Below are 15755 nucleotides of genomic sequence, written 5' to 3'. Positions count from 1 at the left end.
GACTCCAAAGGCAACAAGCCCACCTCCCAGAACTCCTGTACCCCTATGCGGGTCCTAGGGGGGACATTTAGCATATACCCGATAACATTATTTTGCATAACCTGCATTCTCTTTTTCAGCTTTTTTGATAGCCCACTATACCAAGCAGAGTAGCATAATCAAAATGACACTGAATGAAGGTTGAGACAAGCAATATCTGGTGTTACCCATATAACAATTAAAATGTGTTCACCATTTTAGCAGCAATCAGGTCTCCAGAAATGGATTGATCTAGGGACACACCAAGATAAGTCACACTTGTTTAAGATTCAATCTCCTTGCCTGCACAGTTTACCTTTATCTTGTCAGCCCTAAGCAATCTAAGTTTTGTTCCAAACAAAATCAATTCAGTTTTTCCCAAATGTCACGACAATTTGTTGTCAGTCAACCAATCTCTAACAAAATGCAATTCCTTCCTGATGGTCTCCTCTATGTGAATTGTATCCTTCCCTGATATCAGTATGGCTGAGTCGTCAGCAGGAGTAAAGCAGGAGTTTGCAATTTACTGTATCTGGCATATCATTAACATATATAAGAAATGAGAGGCCCTAAAATGGATCCCTGCGGTACTCCACAGGATATTTATTTGGCCTCTGACAGAACATCACCAACATTACATTCTTGTGTTCTGTTGGTCAGAGAAGACCTAAACCAATTCACTGCTACATCATTTAGACGCATGCATTTCAGTTTCATTAGGAGAATATTATGGTCCACAGTGTCAAAAGCTTACTGCAATTCTAACATGACCATACCTGTAGTTCCCCTTCTCACTTTCCTGCTAGATGTGGTCAAAAAGGTGGATAAACTGTTCTAAAGCCAGATTGGAGTTCATAAAGAAGTTTGTGCTTGAGAAGGTATCCCTCAAGATGATTAAAAACTAATCTCTCAACAACTTTGGATAAGGTGCTGAGGATCGTCACAGGCCTGTAGTTTCCTATATTTGTTTTACTGCTCTTCCTGTGGAACGGAACCATGATATTAAGCAGTGGTGGAAAACGTACCCAATTGTAATACTTCAGTAAAAGTAAAGATATATTAATAGAAAATTACTCAAGTAAAAGTTAAAGTTCCCAAGTAAAATAACACTTGAGTAAAAGTCTACAAGTATTTGGTTTTAAACATACTTAAGTATCAAAAGTAAATGCAATTGATAAAATGTACTTAAGCATCAAAAGTAAAAGTATAAATAATTTCAAATTCCTTATTAAGCAAACCAGACAGCACGTTTGACATTTTTTTATTTTTTTTATTTACGGATAGCCAGGGGCACACGCCAACACTCAGACACTATTTACAAATGAAGCATTTGTGTTTAGTGAGTCCGCCAAATCAGGCAGTAGGGATGACCAGGGATGTTCTCTTGATAAGTGTGTGAATTGGATCATGTTCCTGTCCTGCTAAGCATTCAAAATGTAATGAGTACTTTTGGGTGTCAGGAAAACATATGGAGTAAAAGTTGTAAAAAGAAAAAAAAAAGTAGAGTAAAGATACCAAACAAATCTACTTAAGTAGTACTTTAAAGTATTTAAACGTAAGTACTTTACACCACTGGTATTAAGTATAGTAGAATACCCATGGTATTAAGTATAGATCTGTGGTATTAATGTTGAATATCCATGGTATTACCCCACAAATCCATGGATTTTGTTCCTAATCTGTAATCATCATACTTACTCTCACACAAAGCACAAAGACAAGCACTCACACACAAATACAGTAAACAGACAGTCACCACTAAGATAAATGAAATACCAATACTACTATTGTCAGTATCAACCACAATGGAATAAATAACATTCACAGTCCACATCCTCTTTGTTCAAAGAGGAAGAATGGCAGTTTATGGCAGGTTAAAAAAAGGTGGCCAATATTGAATTACAGTACAATAATAGTTTCTTAATTAACAAAATCCAATTAAAACGAATGTAATACTGAAAATAACTATTTATGCCTTCATTGCCATTGATGTGAAGCCAATAGGAGTTTATCTGTGTATGGGCAATTATTAATGTCAGGAATGAATCGGCAAGGCTATTTATTATCAAGGTCAATTTGAACTTATTGAGGTTGACATACTATCAAGCAGCATGTCAAAATAGGCATTCATTTGACCTTTATTTTCCCACCTCTGTAAACTATTCAACCAAATGTATTTTAAACATGTTTCTCCAAAGAAGCGATGCCACTGGGTATTCTACCTAACTAGGTAGAAAACAAAATACTGCACACATTCTGCGAATATTCAGGAACAAAAACTCTTCCCACTTCTCCCAAAGCACATCCCCATCTAGAACTGTGCCGTGGTTGTCAATAGGTTATAATGAACTAATAACGAAGAGTGGATTGTCCACAGAATGTCTGGTTCAGATTCTTTCAAGTCTTGTGGGTTGTGCTGGCTGCTCCTGCCAGCTACAGAATGCCACAACTAGAAGTGGGTCAAAATCAAAAGGCTACATTCTAATTGGATCAGCTAGTGTCCGGAAATTGTTGGACTGTATGTGTGCATTCGGGTGTGTGTTGGGAAATCCGGAGGTCTGACAACACATTAAAACAGACTAAAACTGATTCACTGCGAGATTTATATGTACACACAAACACTCAAACACACAGAAAAAGCTTCCGGGCCTGCTAAGAGCTTGCAGGTAAGTGTTGCTGGTGACCAGGGGGTAGAGGTAGGCTGTCTCCTGGTAGTACTGGCAATGCTTGACCTCCAGGGGGCACTGCTACTGTAGAGCCGCCATCTAAAGACAAGTTAACACATCATCCCTGTGTTTGAAACAGATAGGGGCAAATCCTAACTTCCTCTTCAGTCAAATGTTGACTTGGTCTCCCATTGACATCAATGCATGACTACTTAAGTGGAAGTTAGGATTCGACCAATAGTTATTATTAATGATGGTAATACCAGTCTATGAAAGAGGATATTATAACTGAAGGCAACTTGAACTAACCTTTAACGTCAATGGCGGCGTTTGCTTTTTCCGATTTTATTATCTGCATGTGTTCCACAGCCTGAGGAGAAGACAGACAAGAGAAGAAGTTATTATCTGCATGTGTTCCACAGCCTGAGGAGAAGACAGACAAGAGAAGAAGTTATTATCTGCATGTGTTCCACAGCCTGAGGAGAAGACAGACAAGAGAAGAAGTTATTATCTGCATGTGTTCCACAGCCTGAGGAGAAGACAGACAAGAGAAGAAGTTATTATCTGCATGTGTTCCACAGCCTGAGGAGAAGACAGACAAGAGAAGAAGTTATCCACCAACAACATGGGAGAGTGATGACCCAGTTTAAAAGTTTTTTACAATTAACAAAATTGTAGATGAAACAGCTCTCTTTTGTTGAGGGTGAGCCAATGTCACACAATAAAACAGTCAAATTACAAGTCACTTATTTATTAAGTTGGTTACCCCTCTAATACTGAAGGTACTTGATTCTACAGTGTCAAAGCTCTGCTGCTGTGTGCTGCAGATGCATTTTGTGTCAAACGGGTACGTTAGTTGTTAATGGATTGTTAGCTGTTTATGCTAACATTTTGTAAATGATAACATTGCTATGTGCTACTGTTTTATGTTACCTGCTGCAGCTCAGCTTTCTGGGCATTGAGCTTCTCCTGCTGCCTCTCCAGCTCCTCCTTCTGTTTCTGCAGATCTGAGTTCTTCTGGTTGAGGTTGCTCTCCTCCTGGGCCAGCTGCTCCTCAAACAACTTCATCTCCTCGTCGGTGTACGCGGGAGCCTGCTCCAGAGTCTGAGGAGGAGACGAGAGGAGAGGGTAGACGCTCCATTACTGCATAGCCTCTCAGAGTTAGGATCAACAACATGTCTGTACTCTTGACCACCTCAGATGGCAGCAGGTGGTGGCCTGTCTCTTACCTCCCAGCTGTCTGGCTCTAAGAACTCTTTCTTGTTTGTGGACATCAGGAACTCCTCCAGGGAGACCAGTCTGTCCTTGTTGGTGTCTACCTGAGTACAGATGAAAGGAAGTCAATGTCAGCAAGTAGGTTGACTGAAGAAGCAGTGGGGTAAAATCCAGAAAACTGTTGGCTGTGTGAATGACTCAGTGACCCCATCATACCCCACCCCTTGTATCAGCTCACCTCATTCATGACGTGTTCCCTCATGCGCAGTCTCTCCTCCTCCATCTCTGTCATGTCATCCTCATCTAGATTGGGTCTGTACATCTTCTCCAGCTACAAAACACAACACACATATTTCAAAACTAGGCCTGCTCCAGCCACACACACACACACACACACACACACACACACACACACACACACACACACACACACACACACACACACACACACACACACACACACACACACACACACACACACACACACACACACACACACACCTCTTTAGTGAACAGGGCTTCAAGCTCCTGCTCATCAATGTAGCTGTCTCCATTGGTGTCTGCAAGACATAATTTCTCAATAGGGTTCATTATGGTTGGTGTGTAATTTGAGAATGTGAGACAATATTATTGTATTAGACTTTTGTTCTGTGTTTTCAAGCTGTGAATAGCTTCTGGTGTGAACTTACCATGGAGTTTGAAGAAGGTCTTGGGGTCAAAGTCATTTGGGTCCAAACCATCTGACTCCTTCCAGACCTCTTTCAGCTGGTCCTGACTGCCCTACACACACACACAATTTGTAGCCTGGTCCCAGATAGGTTTGTGCTGTGAAGCCAACTCTTATGGTTGGCTATAGGTCTACAGCACAAAAAGATCTGAGACCAGGCTAGTGAATTTGGGGTTTAATGCCACTGAAATGTCTTGGGGGGGGGGGGGGTTGATTATCAAGGTAAATGCCTCACAGGGTGGTGGATTTTGGGTTTAGTTACAGTATCAAGGCAAACGTCTTACAGGGTGGTTGATTTTAGGATGGTCTGCGTGTTTCTTCCTCAGCTCTTCATAGTGCTGCTCCTCGTCTTTGCGATGCTCCTCGTCGAGGTTCTTCAAGTGCTCCTTCCTCTCGTGCTCCTTCATCATTTCGTACCTCTTAAACTCCTCGTGACGCTTCTGGTCATAGTTCTCCAAGTCATTAGTAGCCTATATATCAACCAGAAAAAAGAAAGCATTCTTATTGGATTCTTATTCTTCCTATAGCAACCCTCATTTTACCAGGTAAGTGAACATTTTGATAGATCTGTGTAATGAGAAATGATTTGATAAATTATTTTCCAGTATTTGATTTACTGGGATCTGGATTGATATGTAATAAATCATAACCGGCCGGTGGCACCTTAGTTGGGGAGGACGGGCTCATAGTAATGGTTAGAATGGAGCAAATGGAATGGTATTGAACTCAAACACATGGTTTCTATGGTTTCATTCCATTTACCCCATTCCAGACATTAGTAAGAGTCGTTCTCCCCTCCGCAGCCTCCTATGTAATAAACATGATTTTATGTTCGGGGAGACGCATACAGATACATTCTCTTGGGGAGGGAAACAGGACTTAACCATGTACATTTAAGTACCATATTTAATTAGGTCGTTTTCACTTGTGAGTCTACAATTATCTGTTGTAACTATATGTATGCATGTTCTTACCTTTGACCTGTTTTAACTGCCTGTATCAAATGCGTGTCAGTGTTGAATGTTTGATAGTGATTGATGCCAGAGCTGCAGAAGGTACACTGAAAATATCTCTGTGACACAGTGTGATCCTGTAGTCGCTGATGTTGCTCATGTGACTTTGTACAAGTCTCTCGGGCTGATGTTTACAGAATATTTGGTACGGTCTGATTAATATAGGTGCCTTCTCAGAGGACCGTTAGACGTGTTTTATGCTTATGTTCTGGAGGGGTCTCCCTGAATTATTGTATTAAACTGGATTGACTTCCTCAATGACTGCTCTCCTTTTTGTTCACCTGAAAATTCCCATTATAATCTGGAATTTAAATAAATACTATACAAGCCCACTGTTCAGTGTCAGAGACCAATAACAACTGGGGAACGAGACCATTAGAGAAGAGAGTGAGAAAGACATGTTCCTGATGATTAGTTAAGTGCAAATGATGGTCCTCTAAACGTTTTATTAACAGATGTAGCACATGTACATGGTTAGGGTGAACTTTCCAATACAGCCTCTATTCAAACACAGCAAGTTAGCTTTAAGGCTACAACCCCTTTGGACTGTTGGCTCAAAATGGATGTCCTCGTTCACCAGAGAGTTGTTATTCATTCAAGAGACAAGTGCAGAGCAAACATTTTGGTTGTAAGGCCATTGTCAGTGTGTGAACTTTTAAAACTATTTTTCAGTATTGAACCTGGTTTAGTTTTGGTACATGCACCACAAGTTCTGAGCACGGTGGTTTTAAGAACCGTTGTGCGGCCATTTTAAATCATTGTATCATGGTGTAGTGCAAGGTTTCCCAACTGGCAAAATCAGCTCCAAGGGATTTTCAAGTATTCACACGCATAATAGAGATACATGATTGTATACAACTGTAAGTAAGGTTTGAAATGATTATGTTTTAGTCAAATATTATATATGTTTGGGCTTCTTGCAGTCAATTTGCAGTCTACAAATTATATGTAATTATGTTCCGGTCCTTCGACCATCCACTCAAGAAAAAGTCCCGAGGCTGAATCTAGTTGATGATCCCTGGTGTAGTGCGCATGGACAACATCCCTACCGATTGAATAAGCTTATCCAGGTCCTCCACTTCAAAGGTGTGTGGGTTCATGTGATTCATGTACTCAAACTGCTTGAGCAGCGCCTTGTGGTTCATTTCTGAGGGGAAAGAGGAGAGAAGGCTCTAATTAAGAGGGAAACTAATACTATACGAGTTAAGTGGTTACAAGTCCCTTGCTGAAAACTGCTGACAAAATGGAGGCTGTATATGATTAGGTAATTGTGTAGTTACAGCTGACGTTTATCCGCAATTCAAATCCTTGTAATTAATGATAGTGACCTTTACTCTGAAATGTTCCATATTAAAATCCCCTCTTAATAATTAACTAGTCACACCATGTTGACTGATGACACCAAGCAGTTACTGACATTGTGGACATTTGTAGTGCAACGCTAAAAGAATGTGCTAACATTTCACAGGCAGTTGAGAGTTTTTTGAGGCCCGACTCAACTGCACGTTAGCTTTGGCAGTGACCACAGCCAAGTATTTCTGGCAGTTCCAATGTAAGCACGGTCTTGGTTGAGTGCAAGACCATGCTCGGTAGTAGAACCTCAACCCCTCTTCCCAAATGTGTCAATATAGACATTTCACAACATGTGACTTTCCTATTTACTTGCACAATAGCCTCAAGGCACTTCCACTTTCCTATGTGACACACTATATCAATCTGAGGATGTTGGTGGTGCACTGCATCATGTCCTGTCAACTGGACAAACATTTCTGCTCATAGGATGGCAGCCATTTAGACAGGAAATTACATATTTGAATAACAGATACACCAGCGCACCATGGCCTCCCTCAGCATCTTGTTTGGCTTTGATGAGCTTCCTTAGCCTGTTCACCTCCTGCCTCTTCAGCTCGTCCAGTTTGGTCCTCACTTGATGGCCGACAAAGTCCAGCTCTTTGGCCAGCTTGCCTTGCTGCTCAGAAACAAAAGCAGCCAGAGATTTGAGGGCCAATAACAATCAAAGGAAACCGACCAGGCCAGCTGGATCGTGTTCATTAGGGCATGGAATGAACAACAGCTGAAAATGTTTTGCAAAGGGAAAATAAAATAAGCATTTCTTATTGGACGAGTACAGGTAGCCCATCTCTGTTTCAGTACATTTAAAAAATATATATTTGGTGTCTAATGAACACAGCCCTGCAAATGCTATAGCTAATGGGGTACCTTAATGTCCTCCATGTCTGTATTGTGGAGCTTCTCTCTGAAATGCTGGTCCTTCTCCAGGAAATCAATGACTTCCCTGAGGTAGCGGTCATAGTGAAGCCCGGTGTCCTGAAAAAAAATATATAATAATAAAAATCCACATTGTAGTATGTAAGTAGAAAGGGGAGAGGTTTACATTGGATTCACATGTGGCCTATGATATGTCTAGACCTCCTTCCATTTTCTGCAGTGGTGTATTTCTTTAAGAGCCTTTCCTCTTTGACTCATTATTCATGCTCCAAGTGCGTACAAAAACAAATCACGACAGCTGTGACGGAAACAGGTAGTTTCGTTACAATTTTATAAATGCTGACAGATGATTTGTTCGTTCGACATGGTGGGATCTTTTTGTGTCTGTAAAATGTAGTATGCGACAAATGGCGGTGGGAATGCCTTTATGCACAAATATTAATATAATAACCATCCTATCGAAGTAAACTTGGAGTCATGCAATGACACAACTGTAATAAATTATGATGAACTTCACAAAAAAATGTAATCTCGATCTACACACAATGCACCATAACGACAAAGCAAAAACAAGTTTCTAGCAATTTTTGCAACAAAGAAAACAAGAAAACGGAAATATCACATTTACATAAGTAGTTACAAGCTTTACTCAGTGCTTTGTTGAGGCACCTTTGACAAACCAGTATTTTGGGAGTTTCTCCCATTCTTCTCTGTGGATCCTCTCAAGCTCTGTCAGATTGGATGGGGAGCGTTGCTGCACAGTTATTTTCAGGTCTTTCCAGAGATGTTCAATCGGGTTTAAGTCCGGGCCACTCAAGGACATTCAGAGACTTGTCTCGAAGCCACTCCTGCGTTGTCTTGGCTGCGTCCTAAGGGCCGTTGTCCTGTTGGAAGGTGAACCTTAGCCCCAATCTGAGGTCCTGAGCGCTCTGGAGCAGGTTTTCATCAAGGATCTCTCTGCACTCTGCTCCGTTTATCTTTCCCCTCAATCCTGACTAGGCTCCCCAGTCCCTGCCGCTGAAAAACACCCCCACAGCATGATGCTGCCACCACCATGCTTCACCGTAGGGGTGGTGCCAGGTTTCCTTCAGACGTGACGCTTGGCATTCAGGCCAAAGAGTTCAATCTTGGTTTCATCAGATTAGAGAATGTTATTTCTCATGGTCAGTCTTTAGGTGCCTTTTGGCAAACTCCAAGCGGGCTGTCATGTGCCTTTACAGAGGATTGGCTTTCGTCTGGCAACTCTACCAGAAAGGCCTGATTGGTGGAGTGCTGCAAAGATGATTGTCCTTCTGGAAGGTTCTCTCATCTCCACAGAGGAACTCTAGAACTCTATAAAAGTGACCAACAGGTTCTTGGTCACCACCCTGACCAAGGCCCTTCTCCCCCGATTGCTCAGTTTGTCCAGGTGGCCAGCTGTAGGAAGGGTCTAGGTGGTTCCAAACTTCTTCCATTTAAGAATGATGGAGACCACTGTGTTCTTAGGGTCCTTCAATGCTGCAGACATTTTGGTACACTTCCGCAGGTCTGAGCCTCGACACAATCCTGTCTCAGAGCTCATGGTTTGGTTTTTGCTCTGACACGCACTGTCAACTGTGGGACCTTATATAGACAGGTGTATGCCTTTCCAAATCATGTCCAATCAATTGAATTTACAACAGGTGGACTCCAATCAAGTTGTAGAGACATCTCAAGGATGATCAATGGAAACAGGATTCACCTGAGCTCAATTTCGAGGGTCTGAATACTTATGTAAATAAGATTTTTTTAAATAATCATTTGCAATCATTTAAAAAACCTGTTTTCACTTTGTCATTATGGGGTATTTTGTGTAGATTGATGAAGAAAAAATATAATTCAATCAATTTTAGAATAAGGCTGTAATGTAACAAAAGGTGGAAAATGTTAAGGTGTCTGAATACTTTCCGAAGGCACTCCTATATACAGTGTGGCTCTGGGTGTAATGATGGATATTGTGTTGGTTTCAGTCCATAAAGGATTGGATGGACCAGAGAATGGACAGACCTGTTGGTTTCAGTCCGTAAAGGTCATTATGGGGTACGGTGTACATTGAATTCATTTTAGAATAAGGCTTTAACGTAGCAAAATGTGGAAGAAAAATCAAGGGGTCTGAATACTTTCCGAAGGCAATGTAGGTACTGCAACACACACACATTCCACACTCCACTATCCACTCACCACACTCTGTGGTGCCTCCAGTTTCTCCTCTGGGGTTTCCACTTCAGTCTTGTCCACAGCGATGGGCACTGCTTCCACACAGAACCACAGGCTCAGGAGGAGCACAGTGTTGTGGCAGAAGGCTTTACTCCACAACATCTGTGTACAGAGGAGAACATCACATAGCTGAGGTTAATCATTGACTACATAAAACATCTGCTTCAAGAGAAACTATGAGAAATAGCTAATGGTCAAATAGACACATTTCACGGTTGGTTAAATAAACTGACACTAATATACTATTTCACAGACAGAATGGCAAGATATACAGCATCTATTTGAGCCTATAGGTAAGTCATTGATATTGTGTGTTGCCAAACGATCTCTTCATATATATAGGGCATATTAAATTGCTAAATGTTTCATAGGTAACATGAAGAAACAGGGTTATACTGCACTGTTCGTCAGTAAACATCACCCTCTTACAGTAAGCTCACTGGCCTGGGAAATGTGGCCGATGCTTTTGGAACCAGTGAACCCCCACCTCACTATTGACCAATGTGTTGACAAGTTAAACTAGTTTAATCTTAATCCCGACCAGAATAAAACCGTGGTGACTGTGCCACTCCCTTGCCTATGGGATAAAAGGGGTGTTCAGCAGGACACGTTTTGAAACGTTCAGATATGTTATGCAGAACAAAAGTGCCTCTCCGACATGTAGAACAAGAAATCATGTTGGTTGCATTTCTATCTACAGTGTTCAACAACGTTTAGCAACTGAACATAGCCCAGTTCTCTTGGGCTTTGACACCTGAAAGAGAACCCTGTCAACCTGTTTAGGTGTAACATCATGACCACATCAGCAGCAGCAGTCAATAGTGTTGCACTTGTTCTGTTACATCTGTTATCTAGCCATCTCATTTTACCAGGTTCATATTGTGGTTCTTTTTTGATAATATTCTAATGAGCTCTGGATACATTTGTAAGATATACAGGTAGCAGCATAATAACTATCTAGCTAGGTACTGAAGTGTTGAACAAGTAGGGTGTGGATAGAGCACGCACGATCTCCAACTACTGAAATGTAATTTGTCCATAATAGTATGATACTACATTTAATTGAAAAGCTAAAAGCAACAGAAACTTACTTTGACAGTGTCCACCTGCTCAGTTATTATTTTTTTAACGTTTGCTATAATTCATCCAACCCTGGAGACAATTCGAAAAGACTGGAGTCTGTTTACAGATGTCATGCACTTTACACTGGTCAGCCTCTTCCTAGTAAGACCAACCGAACAGCTAATTGCCATGGTAACGCCCCGCCCCCAACCATCCTCATTGGGTAGAAATGTTCTCTTTGCTCTGTGAAAAAGTCGCGTTGGCAGCCAGTTGGGCAGAAGTAGTCAGTCCAATTGTTTTCTTAAAATTGTTGGTCAAGGTGCTGTGAAGCAAGATGTACGTGGCGTTTACAAACCTGTGTAAAGCAAGAGGGCGGAGTTACATCAGAGCCAAAGAGATGCTGAATTGGGACGTGGTCCAACCCATTCCAGTCTCAACTGTTGCCTGTATTTGAGTCATTCTGGGAGTCAAGAATTACAGTAGTAATTTGAATGCAATGCACAGCCCTCAAAATGTAAATGTCTTAGAATTTCTCATGTCGTGTGTCTTGAGGTTAAGATGATACAGCTATTGTTTTATTTTATTTGAATAAGCTGTTCTGTTTGTTGTTTTTCTCATAGTAGTCAACGCTCCAGCTAAGTAAAAACATCTGACTACAAATGGAGCATACAAAATAAAATTACTAGCTGTTCATATTGTTTGTGAACCTGAGGACAGTGACACCAAATAGCCAATCACGCACAAATAAACACATTACAATCAGAGATTCAGATAACATCAACATTGTCCAAAGATTTTCCAGTATTATTTTTCCTTGTCATCTTTCTGTTTTGTGGCACATGGTGACGCTGTTTCCCAATTTTGTATGATTTTGGTGAAACGTGATCAAACCAAACTACCTCAACAGGAACTGACGTTGTGTCTGCGCGAGCGAGTGGATGGATAAAAATTGCAGCTTCAGAAAAATGGCTACAAACATCGTACCGCTAAAAGGTGAGAAATTATATTTATTTACTGATCATATATGCATGGAAAAGTTAAGATACCGATAACTATATTTGGCCAAAATCGGTCAGGTATTCGGGCTTTGCTCGTACTCAAATTCCTGCGTTTCTTCCTTGTTGTTTAACTTTGTTGGCAGGTCACGGAGTGCTTTAAATTATTGAATCAGTGTTGTGCAAAATTCTGATCAACGAAGATAAACGTTTGACGCCTCCAGAGCATTATTATTCCAAGACAAATGACACGTAGTTCTGCCACCGTCGCGTACCAAAATTGGTTCGATGTTTAAATTGATTTCTCTCACTCTGTCTGGCTATTTGAAGTTAGTCAATGTAGCCAAACTATATTGACAAGTCTATTCTCTGAATTATCTCTAACTAGTTAATCAACTCTAAATTATTATTTTCAATTTGTGAAGTCCTACTTGACACGTGTGCGTATCAAAGTACGAATTGTATTTGTGGCAACAGTAATAGGATCGGCTTCAAAGTTCAGCTCGAGTCAGGTGTTACATTTTTTTAAAAATCTTTATTTACCTAGGCAAGTCCTTTTAACCTTAAGAACAAATTCTTATCTACAATGACGGCCTACAAAAGTCAAAAGGCCTCCTTCTGGTATATATATATTTATTTATTTATTTGTGTGTAAATATAGGACAAAACACACATCACGACGAGAGAACACATACAACACTACAGCAACTTTAAACATCAGCTAACCGATCGCTGCAGCTGTACATAGCCCACCTGTAAATAGCCCATCCAATCTATCTACCTCATCCCCCATATTGTTTTTATTTACTTTTCTGCTCTTTTGCACACCAGTATTTCTACTTGCACATCATCATCTGCTCATCTGTCACTCCAGTGTTAATTTGCTAAATTGTAATTTCGTCGCTACTATGGCCAATTTATTTCCTTACCTCCTCACGCCATTTGCACACACTGTATATAGACTTTCTGTTTTTCAGTTGTGTTATTAACTGTACGCTTTTATTCCATGTGTAACTCTGTTTGTGTCGCACTGCTTTGCTTTATCTTGGGCAGGTCACAGTTGTAATTGAGAACTTGGTTTCAACTAGCTTACCTGGTTAAATAAAGGTGAAATAAAAATAAATAAAGAGCTCTATGACAGCAACACATGACAACACAGCATGACAGCAACATGGCAGAAAGACATGTTAGCGGTACAGACAACAGCACAAAGGGCAAGAAGGTAGAGACAACAGTACATCACACAAAGCAGCCACAACTGTCAGTAAGCGTGTCCATGATTGAGTCTTTGAATGAAGACTGTCCAGTTTGAGTTTGTTTGCAGCTGGTTCCAGTTGCTAGCTGCAGTGAACCTGAAAAGATGTGACCCAGGCATGTGTGTGCTTTGGGGACCTTTAACAGAATGTGACTGGCAGAACGGGTGTTGTATGTGGAGGGTGAGGGCTGCTGTAGATATCTCATATAGGGGGGAGTGAGGTCTAAGAGGGTTTTATAAATAAGCATCAACCAGTGGGTCTTGCGACGGGTAAACAGAGATGACCAGTTTACAGAGGAGTATAGAGTGCAGTGATGTGTCCTATAAGGGGCAGGAGGATTTTAAAATGAAAGTCGTTGTTCAACTGCATAGCAAGTATGTTGGTGTTAAAGATGATCATTATGGTTTTGTTAAATTTGGCCTAGTTACAGTAGAACAGTTGGTAATGTTACTACAGAAAGACTGGAGAAGCAGGTGCTCCTTTGATTGTCCAATAACTATTTGCCCAGTCATCAGAAATGTTTCCCAGAAGGAAAGGCAGGATCTGTGTCTAGCTAGTTTTCCATCCAATTGGCGACAGATTTTCATGCGACTATTTAAAATATCTGCATAAAGAAAATATGCACATTTTCCCACCAGTGGTGTTCCCACGCAACAGACTTGTTGTGGATAAAAATCAGTGCATGATGACATAGTACACCCACTGTACTTTTTCACTTAAGTTTTCATGTACCGAATACAAATCTAAAGTTCAATGTGTTTCCATCACATCTTCAACTCTACCGATAGTTTTGTTACAAACTGTTGTGTTGAATAGCAAATATGCCTACTCTGACACGTGCTCTCTAGCCAATAGCTTGCAGATACAGTGTGGGTAGGCTAGTCCACATGAGGAGATTATGGATAAGAGCAATTCATATTTTTATTTGTCTAACGGCAGTCAAGCATCGATCATGTCACCAGAATAAGACCCTCGATATTTATTGGAAAAGAACATCAAGATCACTGTGCACTTTCACCACCCAGTGAAGGTCTTCATAACTTATTTAATCAGTAGCCTAGTAAACTGCTTGCTTTCTCAAGTCATATGGTGGTTACTATATTAATATTTGCGCATAAAGGCATTTCCACCACCATTTCTTGCGTAATAAACTGTAAGACACAGAGTTCCCACCGCGTCGAATGAATAAATTGTCTGCATTTATAAAATTGTAGCGAAACTACCGGTTTCCATCACAGTTGTGATATTTATTTATACAGTATGACTTTATTCAAGTAACTGTGGATGGAAATGTTGTTTGTGGCAGAGTTTGGGTGTGGGAACCATGAATTGTGAAGTGCACATGTACTGAGGTTATGAACTGACATTTTGAGTTAGGCTATTGCCACTTTGTTGCATACTTTTACCTCTCAAATCTCATCTATGTCAGTAATATGTGACATTGTAGTTGTGTATAGGGTATTGAGACTCTACTTTTAAGCGTGGACTCTAAAGTCATGTCAATGTGTTTCTTTCTTGTTGCACCAGCTCTCTGTTGGACCCAAAGCAGCAGGAAGCTCAGCATTTTAGATTTAGCCCAGCCATCACTGTACAAACTGACCTGGTTACTCATTCCTTTCTTAAAGATGTTGTTTTGTACTTTGATCTGCTGCCCAGTAAATTGTTAGCTTACATTTTTATTAGGCAATTTGAAATGCAAAAGAGGCTATTCTACTCAATCGAGTGAACAAATGATCTCTGGAAGTTCCAACCTCAGAATGTAATTTGGTGTCGTGACCCCTCCATCCTTCATAAATGATTCTAGTCAAACAGACATTTCCCTAGTAGTAGGTAGCTTCGAGTATCGTTTGTCTTTTTAACACGTTTTACTTTAATACGTCATTAGGGAATTTAGCCCAACATGGTTTACACAGATATGTTTTACTTTGAGCCTATTCTCCAACTGCTTTTGAATTTTAATTTCACCCTTTCCCTTTTAAGTGCTTCTAAAACATGATGCCCATCTCCGGTCAGGATCTTTTGTTCTGTAGGTTTAGCCTGCCTTCCTACAGCCCCACATAGTAGCCTAATGTGGAGGCTAAATGTAAGAGACATTTGGGTACATTCTGTTATAAACTTTCTTTTTTTTTGCGATTCATGTCCATCCATTTATATTAGAGAATGTCCGATGTGTATTTTTTTTAGGGGGCTTATCATTGAATTAGAAAATGTTGATGACAATTTTCCAGACAGCCATTTATGCATTACTGCATCAATTTTAATATCGAACAATAAATTGTACTTAGATTGGTAAAAACAAACAACATAATGGTAATAATTGTTATATGAATGGCAAATCT

At 40.5% G+C, this 15755-nt stretch overlaps 2 protein-coding genes across 3 annotated transcripts in view; one reads left to right on the top strand and one right to left on the bottom strand.

Moving 5' to 3' along the window:
• Positions 1-2604: 2604 nt before the first annotated feature.
• Positions 2605-11325, bottom strand: nucb2b (nucleobindin 2b). 2 transcript variants are annotated; one of them, XM_020492259.2, is made up of 13 exons: positions 11195-11325; positions 10068-10205; positions 7860-7967; positions 7476-7608; positions 6689-6786; positions 4911-5096; positions 4589-4679; positions 4401-4459; positions 4138-4230; positions 3914-4003; positions 3618-3788; positions 2994-3054; positions 2605-2783 (listed from the first exon to the last, which is right to left on the bottom strand). In XM_020492259.2, the coding sequence occupies exons 2-13, from the start codon at positions 10203-10205 to the stop codon at positions 2671-2673; spliced, it is 1341 nt and encodes a 446-aa protein (XP_020347848.1). In that variant the 5' UTR covers positions 11195-11325; the 3' UTR covers positions 2605-2670. The 2 variants fall into 2 exon arrangements, with proteins under 2 accessions (XP_020347848.1, XP_031688927.1); XM_031833067.1 differs by lacking the exons at positions 2605-2783; positions 2994-3054 and adding an exon at positions 3061-3266.
• Positions 11326-12061: 736 nt separating this feature from the next.
• Positions 12062-15755, top strand: part of LOC109897747 (phosphatidylinositol 4-phosphate 3-kinase C2 domain-containing subunit alpha) — a 73385-nt gene continuing 69691 nt past the window's right edge. Inside the window, exon 1 of the mRNA XM_031833040.1 lies at positions 12062-12158. The gene's annotated coding sequence lies outside the window, so the exon portion shown is untranslated. The remainder of the gene's footprint in view (positions 12159-15755) is intronic.

Source organism: Oncorhynchus kisutch, linkage group LG10, assembly GCF_002021735.2.
Source record: "Oncorhynchus kisutch isolate 150728-3 linkage group LG10, Okis_V2, whole genome shotgun sequence".
NCBI lineage: Eukaryota > Metazoa > Chordata > Actinopteri > Salmoniformes > Salmonidae > Oncorhynchus > Oncorhynchus kisutch.
Note: the sequence above shows the minus strand (reverse complement) of the source record. Positions and strands in the feature narration are given on the sequence as shown.